Consider the following 24,089-nt stretch of genomic DNA (forward strand, 5'->3'; position numbering starts at 1 on the left):
ACAGTGCCATGCTGTTTTTTGTTCAATCATGTCTAATTCTTCATGATCCCTATTTGGAATTTTCTTGGCAAAGACACTAGAATAGTTTGCCATTTTCTTCTCCAGCTCATTTTACAGATGAGGAAACTGAGGCAAACAGGATAAGTGATTCGCCCAAAGCTGGTATATGAATTGAGATTGAACTCACAAAGATTAGTCTTTCTGATTCCAAGCCTAATGCTCTATTCACTGCGCCACCTAGCTGCCCATATATAGTGCCATATCTTATAGCAAAACGCTCATTTCACCAGGCTTTTGCTATACCGGAAAGATTGTCAGTGTTGAATGTCTGAATTGATCTTTGGGTGATTGACCTAGGGAAATTGGAGGGCAGAGACGAAGTAGAGAAACAGTTGGATCCTAATAAAAAGAGACTTGGGAAGCAAAATGCAGGGTTAGAATGAAATAACCTCAGTGCAGAGATTCTGTGGGAAAAAAGGATTAATTCACAGCTATCTACCAGAATTCAAGTTAAACAGACTACGATGGGGCATGGGGCTGGTAAGGGATGACAAGGAAATACCGAATGCATAACCAGTGGGAAAAGCTTCACATATGACTGCCAAAGATACCTATAATTTTTCACTTTGAAAGGAAAAAGTGAGTCCTTTACCAATGAAAATGCTTGGCATTAATGAGGAACTCTCTAATGCCAACAGCAACCAAACCCACACCCACACAACATTTCTAGTATTAGATGGGATCTGGGTGGGGAGGAAAGGCAACAGTTTTCTGATATTAGTAAAAGCCAAAAGGTCAGTGAAAATCTCTTTTAAAATGGCACTGATGCTTCTCATTTATGGTTTCTCTTTCCCAATAAAAAGCAAGAGTGATCTGATGAGACTGATTACTGGGAAATGGGAATGGTTCCTCTAAAAAGACTCCAGCTCTGTGGAAGAAATGGGTTGGAGGAGTGGAAGTGCCATGGCGTGGAGGGGGGGAGGGAAGCAGGGCAGACATAAGGGGTAGTTATGTTACAGAGAGGCTTCAATGATAAAAGACTGACTGGAAACAGCCTCAAGAATTGCCGTGTGATATTCTATCACTCACAAGGGTTGCCAAAGGGGGCAGGGGAGAAAAACAAAACAAAACTTATCTACATACTGAAAACATGATTGAAGTTAGCACATGCCATATGTTTGATTTCCACAAATATAGTTTATTTATTTATTTTATGGCTCCTCTAATATCCTGATTCATCCACACTTAAGCTCCCTAGACTCCAACTCCTGCCAATACTTGGGAGCTGCTGAAATCATCAGGGCAAAGCAGGCATCTTGGACATGGACTACACTACGGGAAATTAACAAAAATCAAACCCGCTGGTGGTTCTGGATGAAGCTAATGATCAGGCAGAATTTACACATCCAGATTTCCTGGTCTGGTCCTTCTGCATCTGCTATGATAAAGCCCATGGTGCCCCTTAATAGAATGCTTATTAAACTACTTAATAATAACAATAACAACAATAACAATAATAATAGCTTACATTTACAACATGACACTTAAAGGTTTATAAAGCGCTTTACACACATTATCTCATTAGACCCTCACAACAACCCTGTGAGGTAGGTAGTGCAGGAATTTTACAGATGAGGAAACAGAGGTTTAAGGAAACTAAGGAATTATCACACATCTATTCAGTGACAGAGCCTAGACTTGTACACCAGTCTTCAGCCTCCAAGCCGAGGGCTCTTTTCCAGATACCACTGGGTAGTAGGTCACTCAAAGGCACTCAGAAGCAGATTAATATGTAAAGCATGTTCCATTGGCAAGAACAATGCCACACAATTTACTGTTAGCGAGACTGTTCTTTGTCCTTCCCAGCACTGAGAGATGAGGTGGGGTGTGATAGGATCAAAGCACGGGACAAGGGAAATCCTTAAAGCCAATCTTCACTGAAAATCTGCTTCTTTTTGCCCAAAGTAATGAGTCTTCCACTATTAGGCACAACTAGTGATCATTGACATCCAAGATGGCACAGGAATGATGGAGATCATTGCACTGGGTTGTCCTTTCACTTCACTCCTTCAAAAATGAGAATCTCTTTTAAAATCCCTTAAGCCTCACCTTGTTTAAGTCCATCACCCAACTGAGCAATATGGCAGAGTGAAGGTTAGCCTAGGAGCCAGGAAATATAGATTCTAATCCCAGCTCTGCCATGTGTGGCTTTGTTAGTTCACTTTGCCTCAATTTCTTCATCTGTAAAAATTAGGGGGTTAGATGATCTCTAATATCACTCCCAAGCTCTGAAATTTCATGTGTTCAGTTAAAATTCAAAGAGGAGAGAAAATCAGAAATGACTTTTCTTCTCTCCTCCCCATCCCCTCCCAAATTCCTACCAGTACCACGTAGGGCCCCAGGACACGGTTTCTAAGGACCTGTTCTGGCCTAACAATCTATGATTCTGTGATCTAGGATCAAACATTTGGTATGAGAATAGAAAGCAGGAACTTAGGGCATATGCAATAGAGAGGGGACAGAGGAAGAACACCTGTGATCCCCAAATGGACCAGAGCAGACAAAACAGGAATCCATTTACAAGATAAGATAGGGAATGTTAATGATGCCAAATCCTGTTACCTGTTATTGGATTGGAGGCCCATGGATCATTTTGAGAATTCCTCTTAAGTGTAGCATGCAATAATAGAACGGACAGATGGTACAAAAGAAACAGAGAAAGAGAGGTTATAGATGTAAATATAAAATGAAAACATTTTTCCTACAAAAATATTTTACAAACTAGGGGGGAAAATAAGGAGAGCTTGCTACATTGTACAATTAAAAAGGCAATTTTCACTGCCTATTCATGAGAAAGGGCAGAATTTTTTTTCTTTTATAAAAAGCGTATTTTAAATCATAAAAATATAAAGGCACAAAGGTCAATTAAGTTAGGACTCTTTGGATGAGTAGGGGTAGAGTAGCCAAAGGCTCCCAGGAAAAACAAACAAAAATAACAAAAAAACAAACAAAAAAAACAGCTATAGGTGCCAAAGTTATCTGCCCCACCAGTTCAAGGAACCGAAAAGTATTCCTTGTAGCACAGGTAGGGTCAATGGAGCAGAAAGCCCAAGATAATGTAAAGGCAAGAATCCAGAGAGGCAATAGTCAGGAGTCCCTTGTCCCAGGGACATGACTTTACATTTCCCTCATAAAGAAACAGGGAAGGAGTCATGTTCCTGGGTCTCAAGAGCCCAGATGAGTCTGCCTAGAAAGAGGCAGAATTTGGTGTTTTGTGTCTGGAAGTTACATGCCTAAGGGGCTGCTATCGACCTGTAATTTTCTTACAGGATTAAGGTAAAAAAAAAAGAAATGAAACTAGGGCTGGGAAGTAGGGGTTGGAGGAAGGGTGGGGAAGGGACAGAATTCAGAGCCTCCCATACCCTCACAATGCCAAAGCTCAATTCAAGCCTCTGGCTAAGCTGAGGGGGAGGCATCTAATCTCTTCAGTTTGGCTGCCAGAAGGAAGCCTCAGAAAGCTAATAAATACTATTTACAACAAGGAGAAGTTTGGGAGGTAGAACTCTGGGTATATGGACGGAGGGGAAAGGAGGAGGAAAAAACTACAGGTAAAAAGAACAGACAAGGAGATCTGGAATAAGAAAGCCTCATTCCCTCAGGTATTACACCTGTAGTCTTGAGAAGAGGGTGGTGGTAATGGGGGAACCAAATGGTGAAAACATAAAGGAGAGTAGGTTAGAAAGATGAATGTCAAGGTGTTCTCCTGACAGTTCTTTTAAAATCTGTAAAGGCTTCAAACTGGTGACCTCAATTTGACCTCTTGCCCACCCCAAGGCTAAACGCCTGGACAAGCCAGATAGGTAGTGGTCAGTCACTTCTCACAAAGAGACTTCTGGGGTTCTCTTTACCGAGACTGGGGACCCTACTCAAAGAGACTGGTGTCTTCTTCTAACATTGGTCTTGCCACAATGCCGAGGGCTAGGGAACAACTTCCTTGTCACCACCGTTGGAAAGAGGCCTGCAACCTACTCCCTTGACCCTAATGTTAAAGTAATTTTCTGTGGCAACGTGGGAAAGAGAAACATGAGGAAGGAAAAAAGGAATGGCATTTGAGAAGGATATCAAGATCCTTCAGTATACATGCTGACGTCCCAGCCTCTCTTCTCAGCCCAAACTAATGCTCAGCAGTGCTTTGGTTAAGGTTGGGTGGGTTCTGTTTAATGAGAAAGGTAATGGGAGTGAAGGAGGAGGCGAGGAAGAAAAGGAGATGAAAAAGCTCCTTAAAAAGTAGCATTGACTCTTCTGTCAATTTCGATGACTTTGAGTGTTTCGTTTACCTCCAGTTTGGAGCTGACCCTGTAAAGGGGGAAAAAAAAATGAGTCATCACTTAATAACTACAGCTATAATACCCTCCTCCTGCCCTCTATTACTCAAGGTTTAGCCATCTAGCTTTTGCCAACAAAACCAGGCATTTTCCCTCTTACTGAGCAAGGCACCATAGTATAATGCATAGAATACTGGGCTTAGAGTCAGAAAGACCTAGGTTCAAATACTACCTCAGAAACTTACTAGTTTCAACCTCTGTGCCTTAATTTCCTCATCTGTAAAATGAAAGGATAGAACTAGACAGCCTCTAAGATTATTTTAGTTCTACAGAAATGGTCTTTTCATCCTAGGCCACTTAATCTCCCTGAATTTGTGTTCTCACCTGTAAAATTGAGGGGGTGGGACTAGATGGCTTCTGTGGTCATCTCTATAGTCAACTCTAAATCCAATGGCCAAGGTTACACAACTAGTAATTTTCTGAGGCAGAATGCAAGAAAATATACCTGGATTCAAACCCTTAAGTGAAGATAAGATCACTGAAAAGAGACAAGTTTGGGTGGGAGAGAAGATAGATGGGGGGAGCTAGGTAGAGTTTATAAGTGGATGGATGGGACCCTAGTGAACACTGAGGAAAGCCTCAAACCTGGCAGTAGCTATGTGACCTTAGGTATGTATGTCTTTAAATCTCTCTCAGCTATAATTTTTTTCATCTGTAAAATGGGAATAAAATTCCTGCCTTGATCACTCCACAGGGTTGTTGTGAGGACCGAAATAAATAATGTACCTACACTGGGGCGGCTAGGTGGCGCAGTGAATAGAACACCAGCCCTGGAGTCAGGAGGACCTGAGTTCAAATCCAGCCTCAGACACTTAACACAAAAAACTAGCCTTGTGACCTTGGGCAAGTCACTTAATTCCAATTGCCCTCCCAAAAAAAGCAATAATAATAATGTGCCTACAAAAGTGCTTTGAAACCTGTACAACTGTACAAAGTTAATTTTCACTTCTAGCTAAGGCAGAGTAAGACAATGGTACCCAGCATCACATGGGTAATAACTGAACGTAGTTCAGTTCCTCTGACTTGGGAGCCCGAGCCCTTTCCACTGTCCTACTCACAATGACCCTATGGAGTCAGATAGTCACAGAGCATGAACTTGAGACCAGTTCTTGCTGATTCCAAACCCAGTGCTTTTCCCCCACTGTGTAAACATTCTCTCTTCTCTCTCCCTCCATTGTCTGTCTCTCTCCCATCTATTTCTTTCCCCCTTCTTGCCCTCCTCTTCTCTTTTTTCCTCTCTTCTCTTCCCTCTCTCTCTTGTTCTCTCATTCTTCATTTTATTTCTCATTTTCTCTATATCTGTCACAGAGCCTTGCCTAGAATAATGAGAGTTTTCCAGTCTTTTTTAAATCGTTATTATAGCTTGTATTAATTGCTTTAAAAACTGCCAGCAAGTAGAGGGTCCTAGAACATTTGTTTTAATGAGTAGATGAGTCATATGAAATTAGCAGTATCCATTGCATCTATTTTTTTTTTTCATAGACACCAAAAAGGTAAACTCCAGCTTAGGCCAAATCAAATTCCAATGTAATGTCATATAAAAAAGTCAACCTCTTGAGGTTTAAAAAAAATCAAAACAAAACCACCCTAAAACTTCTGAAACTGGAGGGTGACCTATGCTGGGTATGTGGGCAGCTGAGTTCTTCATGTTCCAGCTCCCCACTGTTACTTAAGTAGCTACTAATGTGTAGGGCTTATTGCAGTCCTCACTCCAATTTCCAACTCAGAGCAGCAGCTAACAGGCAGTAGAGATCCCTACAGGCCCTCTTCTGGCATCACTGAGCAGGAGTGGAGGCTAGGGTAATCATAACCCATTAGTAGTGTTACTAATGGGTTATGATTGCCCTAACCTCCACTCCTGCTCAGTGATGCCAGAAAAGGGCACCTAGTCTAGCCACTAGACTAAGTTCACATGGTCATCAGCAGTCACAAAACTATGTCTCCTGCTAGGTTCCAATAGACGGTCTTGCAAACCTCAATGCAGAGGGAAATAGCTGTTTCCATTCCACTCACCTGTGCTGCCCAATTTCCAATAGCACTGCCTTCTCTAACCTCGTCTCATTTGATATCCTGAACTGAGCAACATCAGCCTCTTCAGCCCTGGGTCTTGGCTCCAACATGGACATTCCAAGGATTGGGGGCCCTCTTTCTCTGTCTTCAATGTCCCCTTGATCCCCAGGAAAGCCTAGACTCTGAGACTCCTCCAATGGAGGGGGTTCTTCATAGATCAGCAGACTCCTGGATCTTACTGAGGAAAGAATAAGGAAACAGAAGCAAGAAACAATCAAGTACACCTTAATAACCATGGTCAGTCTTACAATGCAGGCCTCCACAAGGAGTAGAGAGCTTTGGTGGCTGGATGCTGTCACCTCTTTCAAAAAACATCTACCACTATTCAAGGCAGACCTTAAAATGCTAAATGTCAGAGAGAGAAGGGAGAGAGAGGAAGAGGGTGGGAAGAGAGAGAGAGAGACAGAGAGAGAGAGAGAAAGAGAGAGAGAGACAGAGAGAGACAGAGAGAGAGACACAGAGAGAGAGAGAGAGAGAGAGAGACAGAGAGAGAGAGAGACAGAGAGAGAGAATGCTCACAGGAACTGAAGCTGGGTTTCCATGATAATTTCCATGTTTTTTATATTTAAAAATCATACTGTAGTGAAAGGAACAATACAAAAGCATATCAACACAGGGAGCTGTCATCCCAAATGCCTTCATATTATACCTCCACCCCCTCAACTTCCTTATCTCTGGGGAGCAACAGACAGTGGTAACCAGTCAGAGATTTAGGGAAGCCCAAACCCAGAAAGGGCCAAGGCACCTCTATTCTATACTGCAAAGAGGAAAACATGGTATAAAGATGACAAGAGAGTTACCGTGGCCATCTCCAAGCTAAGGTTATAAGTCATAGTTCAAGCATCCATCACTTTTAATTGAGTAACACTATTGCCCTAATGTACATCTAATTTTTCCTGTTAACTTCCCTTACAATCTGTAGCTACATTCCCGTGGTTAGTGGGTGGAAGGAGATATGGTGGAATTTCCCAACAGACCACTTAAAATGTGCTTCTAAGCTGCTGTTCCTTCCTGTGGTAATCTTGTCGTGATGATACAAGAGCATCATTCTTGCTTGGAATGCTTTTGATCACTTTTAGAACTTAGCAACCTTTTCTCTGAAGTCAAGATCCCCTCCTTGAAAATAAATACATTTTTCCTATCCCAGATCTTCTAACTCCTTATCTGCAATTATGGGCATTTTGGTTTTCTCTTTTTATTTTTTTGCTTTTTCACTTCTCTAAATTTAATATATTATATAATGTATATATTCAGTTTCTGGAAGAACACGTGGGGAGTATTGAAAGAGGCAAATGGAGTCCCAAAACTAGGGAGGTAGGGAAAAGGAAAGTTTGAAAAAACCTATTCCTTCCTTTGAGACTTTCTTCTTTTCAATGTAAAGTGCCTTAAGGTCTGACACATGAAAGTAGAAATTGGAGGGACCTGCACCTTTTGTTTTCATTGAGGAGACCCCTTATCTAATTATGCTTCTTCACTTTATGTATATTCCTATGCAATTGTCCTTTCTCCCTTTTCACCATATAACTTCTCTACCTGGTAACTAGTACCTAGCATCTTGTAGCCTCAGAATCCTACCATGATTCATAAGAGCACCCCAGGTGTTCTTGTACTCAATTTTTTTTTCCTTTTTTGGGGGGGAGGGCAATTGGAGTTAAGTGACTTGCCCAAGGCCACACGACTAATTTTTGTGTTAAGTGTTTGAAGCTGCATTTGAACTCAGGTCCTCCTGACTCCAGGGCTGGTGCTTTATTCACTGCACCACCTAGCCACACTGTACTCAAATTTTAAGAATCTCTTCCTCAGAAGAAAAAAAAAAAGGCCCCTTAACTTCAGGACCAGGTGGAGATTCCTCCTCCAAATGTCAAGAAAAGCAAAAGTCCCCAGAGGGCCAGAAAATCCATATCATAGCTGGGGAAGGAGAATTAAAAATTTGTCAAAGGATGCCCTCTCAGAAGAAAAGGAAAGGAAAAATGGAAAGGGGGAAGAAAAATGGAAAAGGAAAGAAGAGAGAAGAGGAGGAAAGATAACTGATAGGCAGTGGTAGAGTTCATTCCCTTACCAACAGAGGCTGTATATGGCTCTGGAGTAGAATGTTGGCTTGGAAGCACCATCTTGGTAGCAGAGGGATAGGGCCCATAGCTCTGAGAGAAGCTGCCAAACACAACAGCAAAACATAGCACAACAACCTGGATGAAAAAGAAAACATGGGGAATTTATAATTATAGACAGAAACTACACAGAGCAAATTTTCTGCATGGAGGAGGAAAAAAGAGAAACTTCTCTTCTTATAGCAGGACCTTCATGCTAACAAGACTTAAGGTCAAAGATCAGGCAATTAAATACACAGAAATGGTGACAACATTGAGCATGGCTTTCCCACTTCTCTATCCCCTTAACATTGAGATAGTACACTCAGAGGAAATAAAGACAGTAAGAATTAGATGAGGAGAGTTTCTATGACTGTTTTTTTTTAAGCCTCCACCCCTTGGGACTCACCATGAGACAAGTGCCTGTCTGAGTGCTGGCTGCTTTGCAGGAACGGGAAACCTTGCCCACAACCACAGATTGGAGCCTCTGGAGCTGCTGCAGGAGAGTTCTGCAGGGGTGACATGTGGAAAAAAAAAAACATGAAAGGAGTCTCAGAGATAAGCAGGCTCCCTCCCTGCTGTGCTTCAGGAAACAATTGGTCCCTATAGTTTTGTGCCTGGTTTTTAACAAAAAGTACACAGTGATTCTGGCAAAGAAAAAACCAAAACAGCCTTCTTTCCTGAAAAGCAAGGTATATAAGATAAGAGCCAATGCCCTCTAGCACAGCTGTCACTATTATTGATCATTAGTTCAACAAATATATATTGAGTACTGGGAATATGAACGAAGATCTAGCCCCTGCCAGCAAGAGTTTATAGTTTTTTAGCAAGATAAGAGAAATATGCAAATAACTACAATGCTAGGCAATTGTGTATCATAATAATGGTCTAGCAAAACTTCAGCTCTCTAGACAGTCTTCTGTAATAGCTCCCCTTTTTGAGACAAAAGAGACACCCCTAGGCACATGGAAACCTGCAAACAACCAAGACAATCCAAAGACATCTGATGGGACTGGTTCCCATGCAGAAAGACAGACTACAACTGAGGGGCAATACCTATTTTTTTTTAAAGGCAATCTTTTCATAGCAAAAGGAAAAAAAAGAGAGAAGATATTGATCAATAGTGGTCATTAATACTGGTAGCAAGCAATAAGACATTCTGACTGTAAAAAGAGCCATCTATGATAAACAATGACAGCTTCCTACATCTCAAAATCCTTCATGTATCTAGGAGTATGTTGGGAAACAGCACCTCAGTATTGTACTTGTACCTTGGAAGGCATAAGGTATCTCTACAGTAACTGATCCTATCATCTTTTTGTACCTTTAGAAAAGGTCATTTTAGACCCAGAGGCTTACCAGAGGATAATGAAACTATTCTATTGCTAGATAATTATAAAGCCTGCCCCAAGGGAGCTTGGTGAACAACTGTGAATATATTCGCCATCTTTCTGCTTCCCTCATCAATGTTATCTCACTAAATCAGCCCATGGACTAGGATGTTGTTCTGAATAAAAGAAGCTATTAAAAAGAAAAGATTTTGTGCAAAAGTTAATCCATCACACAGGTTCCATACAGGGCTTTCATTCTAACGTTAAAGATGCAATTTTGAACATTGCCAGTTACTGGAATTCTGTTAAGAGTCAAACATTAAAAGGATGGCCTATAGAAACTGTGGACTTCCTATCCTGTCTTCAAGCTGCCTTATCTCCACCATCTTTTTTTTTTTTTTTGCTTTTTCAGGGGGGAAGGAAGAGCAATTGGGGTTAAGTGACTTGCCCAAGGTCACATGGCTATCTCCACCATCTTTTGAGGACAAAAGAATAACTTTGGGGTAGCATAGTATTTTTCACATGGTAGATATTTAAGAAATATTCATTGAATCGAATTGAGTAAAGTCCTTCCCATAAAGCATTCTCGCGTGTATTTTTAATGTGGGGAAGGGAACTATTCCTTCATACCTGAAAAGCACATGAGAGAGAAGTAGATACACACTAACAAAGACATACTTAGTGGTCCATCATATTGGTGATGCAGAAATCAAAGACACTATTTTGGATGATGATACATGTGAAAATGTTATGCATTTTCTGAAAGGAAAATCACTTAGCAGAAAGTTTCTCCAGCCTGACTCAGTAATGGATTTTGATGAAAGGAAGCCATGTTACAGTGTTCCAGAGATCATTCACTCTTTTCTTTCTGAGAAATAGGCAAATGAACAAAACATAATAGGTATCAGGGACTTTTCAAGAAATCAAGCACCAGGGTTGTCTCTGAGGTCAGTATCTGTCATTATTTATTTGTTGGCAGCACTTTTCAAAGCATAAAGATAACTGTGCCCTGAACCTAGAAGACACAGGTTCTTGTCTTCTAGAAGCTTCTAATTCAGCTTGTTGAGATAAATACATTCACAAAGGAAGATTCCATTTTAGATAAAAGGGAGAATTGCAGAATCATCAATTTATGGCTAGAAGATACCTCAGAGGCCATCTACTCCAGCCCCTTCATTTTACAGATGAGGAACCTAGACCCCAGAGAAAGCTCCGTGACTTATCCAGTGTCACAGAGATAGTAGGTGGCAGTGTTAGAATTTGCAAGTGGACTCCCTTATCGCAAATCTAGCACGCTTTCCTCTGTCTATATTGAGGAGTAACTTGTCTTAGAATGTTCTGTTTGGCCCTGTCTGAGATGGTGCCATTGAACTCAATGGTCAGTGGAAAGAAAATTTTGATGACCCTGCCCATCAGCAAGGCTGAATTGAAACTAGCAAGAACTTTTACAATTTACTCAAAAATGTATTAATTCATTTTTACAACATACCCTAAAAACATAAGGTAGCATGGAGGAGTAGATGAAGAAGACCTGGGTTTAAGACTCACCTCTAACAAATACTCTCTTTCTGACCCTGGACTTAACCTTTCAGTGTTCCAGGCAACTGTTTGAAGATTTTGAGTCACAGAGGAGCTGCTGATCTACAGAGATGGTGGGAAATTCCTACACTGAAATCATAGGCCTCTACCAAAGACTCTCAAAATATTAACTGGTTTCAGATGCTCCTATAATAGGAGTTCTCAACTTGGGCTTCACACACTTGTTTGTAAAATATTTTAATAACTATATTTCAATATAATTGGTTTCCTTTATAATACTATTTATTTAAAAACCTCTTGAGAAGGATTCCATAAGCTTCACCAGATTTTTAAGGGAGTTCATAACTAAAAAAGATTAAGAACCCTTGCCCCATAGTGTTTCAAAGCCTTGAAATGCATACTTTGAAAGGAAAACAAACAATACTTGACTTTGGCCATGATTTGGAATAGGGCTCAACAGCACTGGCAGAGGGTCAGTTTCCTCACCTGAGGAATGAGGGAATTGGACTAGACCAGGGTTTGGGAACCCGGGGCTTCAAAGGCACAGGTTCTCCACCCCTGGACTAGTCTATGTTTCTGGTGATTCTAATTCTGCTGATTCTAATGTCCCATGGTCTATGATCTAAATCAATCCTAAATAATGCAAATGTTAACCATAAATTCCCCTAAGTCCAATTACATACGCAAAATGTTGACAATAATATGATAACCTCAACATTAGATAATAAAGCTATAAAAAGAACTGACATTAACAATAACCTAATGGAAGTTTCATATGCGTGGTAACCTTATTAATCCATCCTCAGGAAATGCACTTTAAGTTGTTCTTCTAAAAGTACAGATGACTCATCCTTGCCCCCACCCCCCCACCCCCTTGTGACTAAGGACATATGTCACTGAGGTACCTACATGTAGCTAAGGGTATATGAGCCAGGTCAAGCAGTCCATATGGGAACCAGAAATTTCAGCATTAGCATGGTGCATTCAACCAACTTGGGTCTACCAGCCCAAGAAGGGCCACCTAAACGCTAGCTAACAATATCTCACTGATGATAACCCAAATCCTCCACTAAAATCCTAATATGATCTCATATAATGGAATTGATCTTAGGCACTGCAAGGCTAGAAGCATCATGGCATAGCAGAATGAAAACCATTTTAGGAAACGTGAAGATTTGAGCTCAAGTCCTGCTTGTGACACAAACTAGCCACGGCTGACAACCTATGTTTGACCAAAGACAAATCATTTAATCTTTCAGTGTTCTAACAGTACTATAACAGGTCAAATTGAGACCTGTTAAAGACCTTAGCTTAAAAAGGCCAAGGTCTCCCATAGCATTCAAGGCCATCTCTGATCTATATCTTGTCACTGGCCCAGATGGGTCTGGAGGAAAAAGTGACGCTGGTGACTTTGCACAGCCCTCCCTCGCTTAAATCCAGCTAACTTGCACATCACGGTGTCACTTCCCTGATATCATGGTCCTTCTCAAGAATGAAGGACAAACAACAAATCCTCTAAGACTATAGACGGTTCAGTCATTTTTCAGTCATGTTCAACTCTTCATGACCCCACTTAGGGTTTTCTTGGCAAAGATACTAGATTGGTTTGCCATTTTCTTCTCCAGCTCATTTTACAGATGAGGAAACTGAGCCAAACAGGGTTAAGTGAGTTGCCCAGGGTCACACAGCTAGTAAGTGTCTGAGGCCAGATTTGAACTCAGAAAGAGGTGTCTTCCTGACTCCAGGACTGGCACTCTATCCAATGCACCACCTAGCTGCCCCCTAAGACTCTAAGTTATACACAAATTGTTAATCTGCAATGATAAAGGGAGTTTCCATCCAGAGAGTTGCTTATACTGAGGAAACCACAGGCCCAGACAAAAACAAATTAAAACAAAAACATAATCCAGTATGGCATTAGAGGACAAGCTCTGCCAAGGTCTACCTAGAAAGGTTTTTAGTAAGAGTCCAGTGATAAAGTTGAGTCTCCCCTCTAAGGATTTTCTTAGCTAAATTCAAATAGGTTTGTCACCAGAAGATTGTCCAGCAAGTGATGACTTTTTTTTCTACCCTAGCAACTCATGAAGTTATTTATTAAGTCATGGAAGAGTTGTGATCTAAACTGGAAAAAGAAATACCCAAACTAATGAAATCACAATATCTTCTGAAATATTAAACTATAATGACTAGATACCATCAAAACTTCACCATCACTACCACTATCTAATTTACTAATATTCATGTTAATAAGAAACACCATGTGAGAGAATTAATTTTTCAGTCAACCTCAAAGGATGCTCAAGATAGGGTAGTAGAAAACACACATATGCTTCAATATTTCCATGTACCTCAAACCTAATCAATGTGGTATTTCCTCCAATGCTGCAAAAGTTGCAACCCCTGCATACCTTCTCGTCCTGTCTGGACTATAATTTAAATCTCCCCCAAAATCCATTATAAAAGATCTATCCAACTAGTAGGAGATCTTGCTTCAGGTCTTTAGAAATTGAACTCAAGGGGATCCAACTCTTACTTTTGCTAAATGATTAGCCCACCTCCTTTTCCAATTACACATTTTAGGGACCCAATCTAGGACCAAATCCTCATGCATCAGATTCTATCTTAATGGAACAATTAACTCTGTTATTTGTAGAGAGTAGTGATTAATAAATGTTTGCTGAATTGAATTGAATGTCTGGCCATCAAAAAAAAAAACAACAAACTTCCCATCCATTAATGGAGAGCTGCTGAGCACAATCCTTAAGTAGGTGTGTGATGGTATGATTGTTTTGGGCAGACTCATACTCTGAAGCTAAGAGATCAGGATGTCAGCCTGCCTGGAAGCCATCAGATGAAATGAACACAATTATTTTTAAAAGTAAAGGGATTAAAAGCCAATTGTATGGCAAACCCAATGGTGCATTTAAAGCTCAATATATACTTATGCTTCTTTATTATAGCATTGCTAATAATCAGCAATCATTACTAATTAAGGTTTAATGAATTCATGGTCTTCCAGGAGCATGGTCTTATTTCAGTGTACAGAACACCCTCTGAACAATCCCAGCACGCATTTTTTTCAAACAGATTTTCCACAATTTATTAAGGAGGTATGTCCAGTACTCTGTGGAAAAAAATGAATGTTGTCCCATGATGAGGTATAAAAAAAAATAAGTAGCTTTCCCTGTTTAGGTCCTTACAAAAGAGCAGTCAAAGCCAGCTGCCATTCTGGCTCAAAATACAGCATTATCCAATATCTTGGGAGATGGTTTGAAAAAGATTTAGTAAAACATTCAAAATTAGACTAAATCGTGAGATTTAATCCTATAATAAGAGACAGAATACAGAACTTGATATGTTTTTCCTGTCTATAGTTTGAGAAATCACTATGAACATTGTGCCATGGTTACTTCTTCTACTATATCAGCAGTCTTTATTTATCAAAGACAATAAATATGGCTATTTATTTAAATCAAGACTCCAAGAGACATTGATTCTGGAAAAGGGAAATTTGGGAGGCCTCAAGAAAAAGAAGGAAACATGAAGAGAAGGAGGAGGAGGACCCAGAATTGAACTGAAGGATAGGAAAGAGAAAGAAGTTGAAGTAAGGGAAAGAAAGTTGGATGGGGCTACTAATATACTCCAAGAAAGTTTGCCACAAAAGCTACTAGGAAGAAGAGCAAAGGACTGAGGATCTTGATTCCAGAAAGTAGCGGAAGTAGGAAGAATTTCTGCAGTGACCCTCAACAGTATATGTGATGCTTGCTTCTTTTCCATAGCCAAGTAAGGTTCAAGGAGCAGTCTAGACGCCCTCTTAGAAGAGAAAACAAAGGGACTCAAAGAACACACCTCTACTTTCCAGGGAATTAGGGGTAACAGAGTGTTCATTTAAAAGAAAAAAAAACAGAGAAGAAAGGTTTCAATGTAAACACAAAGAAGAATAAGGATCTGAAAAGAGAACGTCAGGACATGAGACAGTAGAAGAAAATGACAAAGGGGAGAAAGCGAAGAAAAAGGATTGCTGATCAATTGAAGCTAACCAACAGATAGGGGCTCTTCCAGAAGAGGATAGAGTGGGACCATCTAAGGAGGCAGCTGCTTGTCCTTAAAACAGTAGATCCATAGATGCCTTCACGTAAAGCATCATCCAGAAAAGGCCAAAGGAAAAAGGGATGGGTAGTAAGGATGGTGCTTGCAGAGGAGAATGGGGCAGCTGATTTTTTGACCTGATTAATAACTGAGGATTGCTAAGGATTCAATGAAGGAACTAGAAATGTTGTCCCTGCAGAAGAGAAGACTTGGGGGAGGATGCAGGCATTTGAGGCACAATGAGTCACTTCAAATGTCTGAAATGTTATGTGAAACAGGGATTAGATTTGTTCCACTTGGCCCCACATGACAGGAGTAAGGAAAGAAGCTGCAAAGAGGCAGATTTTAGCTGGATCTAAGTTTTAAAAAATCCCTAACAATCAGCTAAATTAAAGTGGAGTATGGCACCTTAAGAGGTCATGGGTTCTTCCCCACTAGAGAGCTTCTTTGTCAGGTATATCATACTGGGGGTTCTTGTTACAGAATCGGTTAGACTAGATGGGCCATGAGGTCTCTGTCAACTTCTAGATCCTCTGTATTCTATGAAAACCAAACCCTTAAGTCACTATGGGGAAACTATGCCAGTAGCCTTCTGTGAAGTTCTAAACACTCAATATTATTAAAAGTCTGTTATCTTGAGAATTAGGAGAAGCAGAGTGATTTGGTGGAAAGTCAATCTCACAGCCAGACCTGGGTTCAAGCCTCCTACCTCTGACTCATACTGGCTCTGAGCAAATCACCTGGACTTTCAGTGCTCTAGACAACTCTCAAAGACTATCAGCACTACCAAGAGGTGCATTGGAAGATAGACTTTCCCCAAAGAGTTCCCTATACTAATCACAGATCCAATCTCTATCACTGTCAGAGATCTCTAAGGCTCTGTTAAATATAGTATTTTACAGAGAATGCTCACTCCAATTAAAACTTTCAACTGGCAGTATTCACTCCATTCGAGGAAAGTCATTTGATAAATGATGACTTGTAAGGGTCTCCCCAAAGCTACATATCTGGTCTGTCACTCCCCCGTCCGCAAAAAGAAATTTCCTCTACAACATCCCTAACAAGCGGGCATCCAACTTCCACTTCCCTAATCTAGGAATGGGGAATTCAATCTCCCTAGCTCATCTGATTTTTGGACAGCTCTAATTGTTAGAAAGTTTTTCTTAAGATTGGAAATCTGTCTCCCACTACAACTGCTACCAATATGTCCTAAATTCTTTCCCTTAATTCTCTGGTGACAAATGGAACAAATCTAATCTCTATTTCACAGAACAGTTTTTCAAATATTTGAAAACTAGCTATTGTGCTCAGAACCCAATTCTTCTCCAAGTTAAAGATTCCTAAGTCCCTCATTTTTTTTTTCTTATATGGCATGTTTTTCAGTCCCTTTGCCTCCTCTGATCTGACTCTAGCTTGTCAATATCTCTTACAAAAAACAGAATACTGACAACACATTTACTTGGCTTGTTTAGAATTAATTACTCATGGGACAATGGACTTCAAGTAGAAAGCACAGACATAATCTTCCCTTTGTAGATATAAATATCACCCATAAAGACCCTCCACAGCTGGAGATCTGTTTATTTTGCAATTAACAAAGGGTAAAGAGACATGAAAACGCTGACATTTTTGCTTAGAGCCACAGAATTTCTTGCTTTCCCACCAGATTACACTCCATGATGCCTATCTCTTCTCTGGGGAATTCATTTTAGTATCTAACAACCCTCCAAGTCAAACACATTCTCACCTAAAGGTCCACAATCTACTGTCTACTCTCTAGGCAAGACGTAAAGCTAGGGAGCTGAGAGAGGAGAAAGCCTCAGGATAAGATATGAGGTTAGAAGGGTATAGCCAAAGACAGCCATCAATGTTTATCGATGTGCGCAGAACCCTAGGGATGTGGAATTTAGAAAAAAGAGAAGAAATATACAATGTGATAAAGGATACTAGACCTTATACATGATGAGCAACATAAAAATACATATAAAGCAGGTGCAAACTGACCAGCAGTATGGCGCTACAAAAATAGGAAACGAAGGGAAGGTAAAGAAAATGCCTTGATTAGTGACCAGAGGCTAGAAAGAAGAGGGGATGAAGGGTAGGGGGAGGAATCAAATAAATGACTGACATTTATATCGTGTTTTAAGGTTTACAAAAAGCTTCATATAACGTTACCCTTTAGAACCTTATAACAACCCTGTAAGATACTTATAAAGTTTTATCATCCCCAGATGTAGAATGGGGAAACTGAAACTCAGAGAGGTTATGTGACTTACCCATAATTAAGTACCCAAGGCACAGAATCACAGAATTTGAGAACTGTAAGGAAACTCAGAGACCATCTAGTCCAACCGATAAGCCAAGGAATACTCACAAGAGGTCATCCAAGCCTCTGCTTGAAAACCTCTAAGGGGGGGAAATCCACCAACTCTTTGAGCACTCTGCTTCTGGGCAGTTTAGATCCTAAGAACATTTTCCTAAACTGGCCTCTTTACAACTAACTCCCACTCACTGCTCCTGGTTCAGCCCTCAGAGGCCAAACAAAATTTCTCCTTCACTCAACAACCCGTCAAACCCAAAGACAACTATCGTGTCCCCTCTGAATCTTTTCTCTGGGATAAACATGCCCTGTACCTTTAATTGTTCCTCACATATCATGAACTCAAAGCCCTTCACCATCCTGGGTGGCCTTTGTGGACACTCTCCTGCTTAGCAACATCCTTCCCAAACCATGATGCCCAGAATTGAGCTCAATACTGCAAATGAAGCCTGGCAGAGGGAGAGTATGGTGGGATTATTGCCTTTCTTTTCCTGGAAACTCTGCCCCTCCTAGTGCTGCCCAACATTTCATTAACATTTTTAGCTGTCACATCATATTGCTCATGCATCTTGGGCTTGCAGTTCACTAAATCTCCTGACCATTCTCAGAATAAATGCTATCTATTCATTCCTCCCCCATCAAGACTTCTTGGTACCCAAGTCCAAGACTTTACATTTATCCCTATTGAATTTTATAGATTCAGTCTAATACTCTACCCTACCAAGATCCTTTTGGATCCTGACTTTATCATCCAGTGTATTACATATCCTACCAGATTTGTGCCATCTGTAAATTTGATGAGCATACCATTTATGCCTTTATCCAAGTCATCAATAAAAATGCTAAATAGAACAGGGCCAAGCATAGATATCTAGTATACTTATCTGAAGACCTCTTACCACACTGACATTAAACCATTAACAATTAAGTGTGGCCATCCAACTAATTTTATTATCATGTAATCTAGGGGTGCCAAACACTGGAACCAAAACAAATTAAAATATAATTGGGAAATAGTTAACAAAATAAATAAGTTACAATTGAACATAGATAATGTTAATATGTGGCTTTCTAAGTTAATACGCAGCCTGCAGGGATCCTTATGTGTGGTTTAGCGACTCCTCCCCCATCCCTGCCATTTGAGTTGGAGATGACTAATCCATATGTCTCCATTTCCACCACAAGAACAATACCAGATACTTTATCAAAGGCCTCACTAAAATCTAGGTAAACTACATCCATAGCATTCCCTTCATCTACTACTTTAATAATCCTGAGAAATTCAAAGAGAAATGAGGTTAGGCCTGCATGACCCCTTCCTGATCAAGACAGATTGGTTTCCCATCCTTTCAAGGATTTTCCCATGAATCCAAGTCAAGCTCACTGATGGTTGGCAGACTCAGTTCTCTTCCTTTTTAAAAAAAAATTAGATCAACATTTGCCATCCATCGGTCTTGTGGTATCTCTCATTTTTTCATGATCTTTCAAATATTTCCTAACAACATACCTACCCACATATTTGCTAGTTCTTTCAGGACCCGAGGACTTAGTTCATCTGGATGAGGTGACGTGAATTGCTTAAGTGCAGGTAAGTTTGCTTTCTAACTACCTCCATTCCTATCTTGGGTATCAATTTTCTATTAGCTACTTTTTGTTGTGTTATTTCCAGTGTAAAGATTATTCTCCTTTGCAGAGAAAACAGAAGCAAAATGAGAAGGTCTCTGTGAATTTGAGTAGTCCTATGTCCACTACATCACATTGAAAAGGACAAGAGGTATCCAGGTAGAGCTTCAGAAACTTCAAAGAGAGAAGGGTTCTTCAGCATCACTTAGTTTGACCCACTTATTTTACAGATGAAGAAACCAATGTCTAGGGAAGGTAAGCACCTCACCCAAGATCACCCAACCAAGTTCATGGGGTAGTTGGGACTAGAATTCAGGGCCCCCACTGACTCTCAGCACTAGGACTGTTCTCTCAGATCAACATGGGTACACTAAAGAGACGCAGTGAAATTATATTTTGATTAGGGAGAATGGTGTGTCCAAAGGTACAAAGGCAAAACTAAGTAAATAATGGTTGTTTTTGACAACAAATCAAGAGGCTAGGAAAGGTTATTGGTCCTACAAAAACTTCAAAGCAGGCTATATAATGGGAGATACATTGGGGAAAATGGTAATGTAGAAGGAACAGATGAATCAGTTTTCAAGTAATTGGAGGGTGGGAGAGTAGAAGAGATAAGAATACAGCTATATAGATTTAGATCTAGAGGGGAATTCTGAGATCAAATACAACCTCCTCATTTTAGAAATTAAGAAACTGAGGCCCAGATCAGTAAAATGACTTGCCTGGGCCCATGACCACAAGGATTTGAACCCAGGGCTTCTGATGCCAAATCCCCTTCCACTACATCATGACTGAGTTCAGAGAGGCAGGATGATATAGTAGAAAAAGACCTCTCCTCTACTGGCAATCAGGAAAATGAAGATCTGTCCCTAGCTCAGCCACTAATTAAGCTGTGGGACTTCAGGAAAGTCATACCTCTTGGGTTTGGCTTCCTCAACTTTAAAACAAGCTGGTTGGACTGAACTCCCTAGATAATCCACCAGGGCTTACATTTTGAGCTGATGAATCAGAGCTAGAGGGAGCTGACTATTCAGTTCCTGGCCACATAGTGAAATGCGAGAAGATCAAGATATATAGGTAGAGAAACAATGAAGATAATAGAAGTAGGAAGTAAGAAAAGTAGAAGAAATTGGCCAGCTGGCGTGCATGAAAAAGGAAGGGAGGAGGCAGAGGGGGAGGAATAGAAAGGGAGAAAATGAGAATAGGAAAAGAAACATCTCAGGGGAAGGAGGTTGTTTTAAAAAGAGAATGGGGGACAGGGCAGGGGGGCCTCAAGGATGGAGAAGGTAACTCTCTGAGATAAGAGTTTATAGAATTGAGTGACTCAAAGCAGGGCAGGAGTAGGACCCAAGCTCCAACCCTGCTGACATTGAATCAGGAGAAAATGCAGTCTTAAAGAAGGGGGAGGGGGACCCCGGGGAACCACCTCACTCTCATCTTACACATTTCCTGATGACATTCAATTAGTGGATCACCTCAGCAGAAGAGGCGTGAATGTGATTTCACACTGTCTCTGCAGAGGGAAGCTCCTCTGGGGCCTGGAACAGGGGGGTTAGAAAGCTCCCTCCTCCTCCTCCCTCACTCATCTTCTTCCAGTTTCCTGGCATTGCCCACATCCCTTGAGCTTAGCTGAGAAGTTTACTCTCACCTGAGCATGAACCAACATGCTCAGTGGCAGCTGGGCCCAATACAAGCAGCAATATACATTTGAAGGAATATACAGGAAAAAGGTTGGCTTAGGATTCTCAACATGAAATTTCAACTTGAGGGTGAGGTACTTGGCAGGTTTGGTTGCTCACTGGACCTTGGAACCCCTGCTCTCACTTTTGGCCTCTCCACTATCCCTAATCCCATTATGCAGAACAATGATCCTCAGGCCTTGCCAGCCTCTCCTTCCCTGCCTCTTTCCCCCTCCACCTTACTATCTCTCTTCCTCTCCCCTTCTTTCTCATGAACATACCAGACAGGATGAGAGGAGAGAAAGCATATATTGAGTACTTATTACTTGCCAGGCACTATGCTAAACACATAAATATTTTCTCATTTGATCAACAACCTTGGAAGGTGGGTGCTATTATTATCCCCATTTTACAGTTTAAGGAACCTGAGACCTAGGAAGGATAAGTGGCTTGTCTGGGTTCACAAAGCTAGTAAGTTTCAGAAGCAGGATTCGAATGCACAGTTCCCCCCATTAGGAGTTGAAAAGGACATGAGTTACCAATGAAATCACAGGCTGGACAGAGCCCCAACTCTCCTTTAAAGAAAAACAACCTCTGAGATGGGTGACACTCACCCCTGCTCATCCACTAACATGTTAGAGACACTGTTTATCAAAACTGGTAAGTTTTCATGTGGGAAAGGACTGAAAAAGTCTGGTGCTTGGGGAAATAGCTGAGGAGGGAAGTCTGGAATAGGGTACTACAGTGGGACATAGGTTATTTGGGAACCAGGCATTTAAGGTAGAAGGCACTCATGTTAAGGAGAGAAACACCAAGAAAGGACAGAGAAACTCCAGGGGAAAAAATGTCCTTACTTCTCACTTTTGCCCAAAGCTGATCCTGACTTTATATACTTAAGAGAGAATTCTTTGGTGCTGAGAGAAGCCCACGTACGATCATTTTAGGAATACAGATTAAAAAAAAAAACAGACTCAAAGATGCTTGAGTTGTGCAAGATTATATGAGTCAGTAACAGAGTAAGAAAGAAAATCTAGACTAACTTCCTATCCAAAACTCTAGTAACTGCCTAAGCTAAGTAATACTTTCCATTAATTGTGTTTCTATCTGAACTAATGTCTTGTTATAGCATAACGTTAACTCATAGGATTATGAATTTAGAACTGGAAGGGACCTTAGTGTCCATCTATTCCAACCACCCTTACTTTAGAAAAGAGGAAACTGAGGATCAGAGGTTAAGCAATTTGCCCAACCAGAGTCACACAGGTAGTTAAGAGGCAGAACCAGCAAGTTCTTCAACTCCAGATCCAGCCCTCTTGCCATTGTATCCTTCTGCTTTGGAAAATAACAGTAAAAAGAATGCTCCCTAATAAAGCAAGGCTCTGGATATAGCATGGGTCAAATTAGCTTTCCCCACACGGTAATAACATGGAGTCACAGACTGAGAAGATGGAATCACTGCCTAGGATTGGGATAGGGCTCCTCATCTGGCCTGGAGAGCAGTTCTACTGCCTCATGGTGGTTGTCTAGATGAGTGTAGAGAAGTCAAAAGGGTCCTGGGTTAGAGGATCACAGATTAGAGCGGGAAGGGGGTTTAGAGGCCATTGGGTCCATAATGGAGGCCCAAAAAGGTAGCCAGGGTCACACAGCTAGTTAATTACTGAGGCAGGATTGGAATTCAATTCTTCCCAACCACAAACCCGCAACTCTTATCTACTGCACCAACCTACCTGCCTCCTTGATTTTAAGTCAGCAGAATGAGGTACAAATGCTTGCTTCCCACCTTGACTAATTCAGGAAATTTACTGAAGACCCTCAGTGACCTCATTCATAAAATGGAGAGAATAATTTTTGTACTTCATATCTTACAAGGTTACTATGAGAAAAGTTCCATGTAAACTTCAAAGTGCTACCTAAATATGAATTATTATTATTAAAGAGGCAGCATGACATAGTGGTTAGAGAGTAGGCCTCACATCCAGGAAGACCATTCCCTCTGACACACATTGGCTCTGTGACCATGGTGGGTTGATTAATCCCGAAGTGCTTCAGGCAGTTCTCTAGGACTAAATTGTAGCAGATAGTTGGTAGATAGAGTGTTGGTAAGGAGTTTCCTTACTGGAAGCTCCATTAGCCTATATAAGATCAAAGGTCCTCTTTTGCTTTTTGTATCCTCAATGCTCAGCATAGTGTTAAGTGGGTGCACAGTAGGTGTTTAAAAATACTTATTGACTGATTGACTATACCAGTGAAATCTCAGGTACAACAACAAGCCCTATCCCTATCCCTATTATTATTAAATATGACTATTATACATGTGATCCTAGGCAAGTCTCAACCTCTCTGTTTCCTCACTTCTAATAGAAGGGGATTATGTAAGGAGGTGGTACTATGGAATCTTTATAGGTGCTTTCCACCTGAAGACCTGTGATCTTATGTCTAAAACTACATTGTTTGGACCAAGATCCAGGCAAAAAGCAACCTCCTTAGCCCTGGGTGACAGTACATAATGCATAGATAGCTTCACTCCTTCTGCCCCCATGTGGCAAGAGTGATGATTAAACAATGGCACCTGGCAGGGATTAACAGACCAAATTCCAGAATCCTTTTTTTCTTTTAAATGAACTTTTCCCTTTTCTACACTGGATTTGTCTCACAGAGGAACAATTTGGCCCATTTGTTAAAACCATATACTTGGGAGGGAGAGGGAGGAAAAAGGAAGGAAAAGGAGGGGGGAAGGGAGAGAGGGACAGACAGACAGACAGATAAGGATCTGGATAACTGAAATTAGAAGACTTGGGGCGGTTAGGTGGCTTAGAGAATAGAGCACCAGCCCTGGAGTCAGGAGGACCCGAGTTCAAATCCATCATCAGACACTTAACATTTACTATCTGTGTGACCTTGGGCAAGTCACTCAACCCCAATTGCCCTGCCTTCCCCCCTGCAAAAAGCAAAAAAAAAAAAAAAAA

The 24,089-nt window shown here is 40.9% G+C and overlaps 1 protein-coding gene across 1 annotated transcript in view; it reads right to left on the bottom strand.

Annotated features, from left to right (window-relative positions):
• Positions 1-1,177: 1,177 nt before the first annotated feature.
• The window catches only part of CREB3L2 (cAMP responsive element binding protein 3 like 2), a 170,340-nt gene continuing 147,428 nt past the window's right edge, over positions 1,178-24,089 (bottom strand). The window contains exons 8-12 of the mRNA XM_069086992.1: positions 18,905-19,094; positions 8,952-9,260; positions 8,515-8,641; positions 6,399-6,633; positions 1,178-4,356 (exon numbers count right to left, since the gene is read on the bottom strand). Of these exons, the coding sequence (XP_068943093.1) occupies positions 4,281-4,356; positions 6,399-6,633; positions 8,515-8,641; positions 8,952-9,260; positions 18,905-19,094 (937 nt within the window). The 3' untranslated portion in view covers positions 1,178-4,280. The remainder of the gene's footprint in view (positions 4,357-6,398; positions 6,634-8,514; positions 8,642-8,951; positions 9,261-18,904; positions 19,095-24,089) is intronic.

Source organism: Petaurus breviceps, unplaced genomic scaffold (genome assembly GCF_028583685.1).
Source record: "Petaurus breviceps papuanus isolate PSGF00001 unplaced genomic scaffold, PetGlider_PUasm1.0 181, whole genome shotgun sequence".
Lineage (NCBI taxonomy): Eukaryota > Metazoa > Chordata > Mammalia > Diprotodontia > Petauridae > Petaurus > Petaurus breviceps.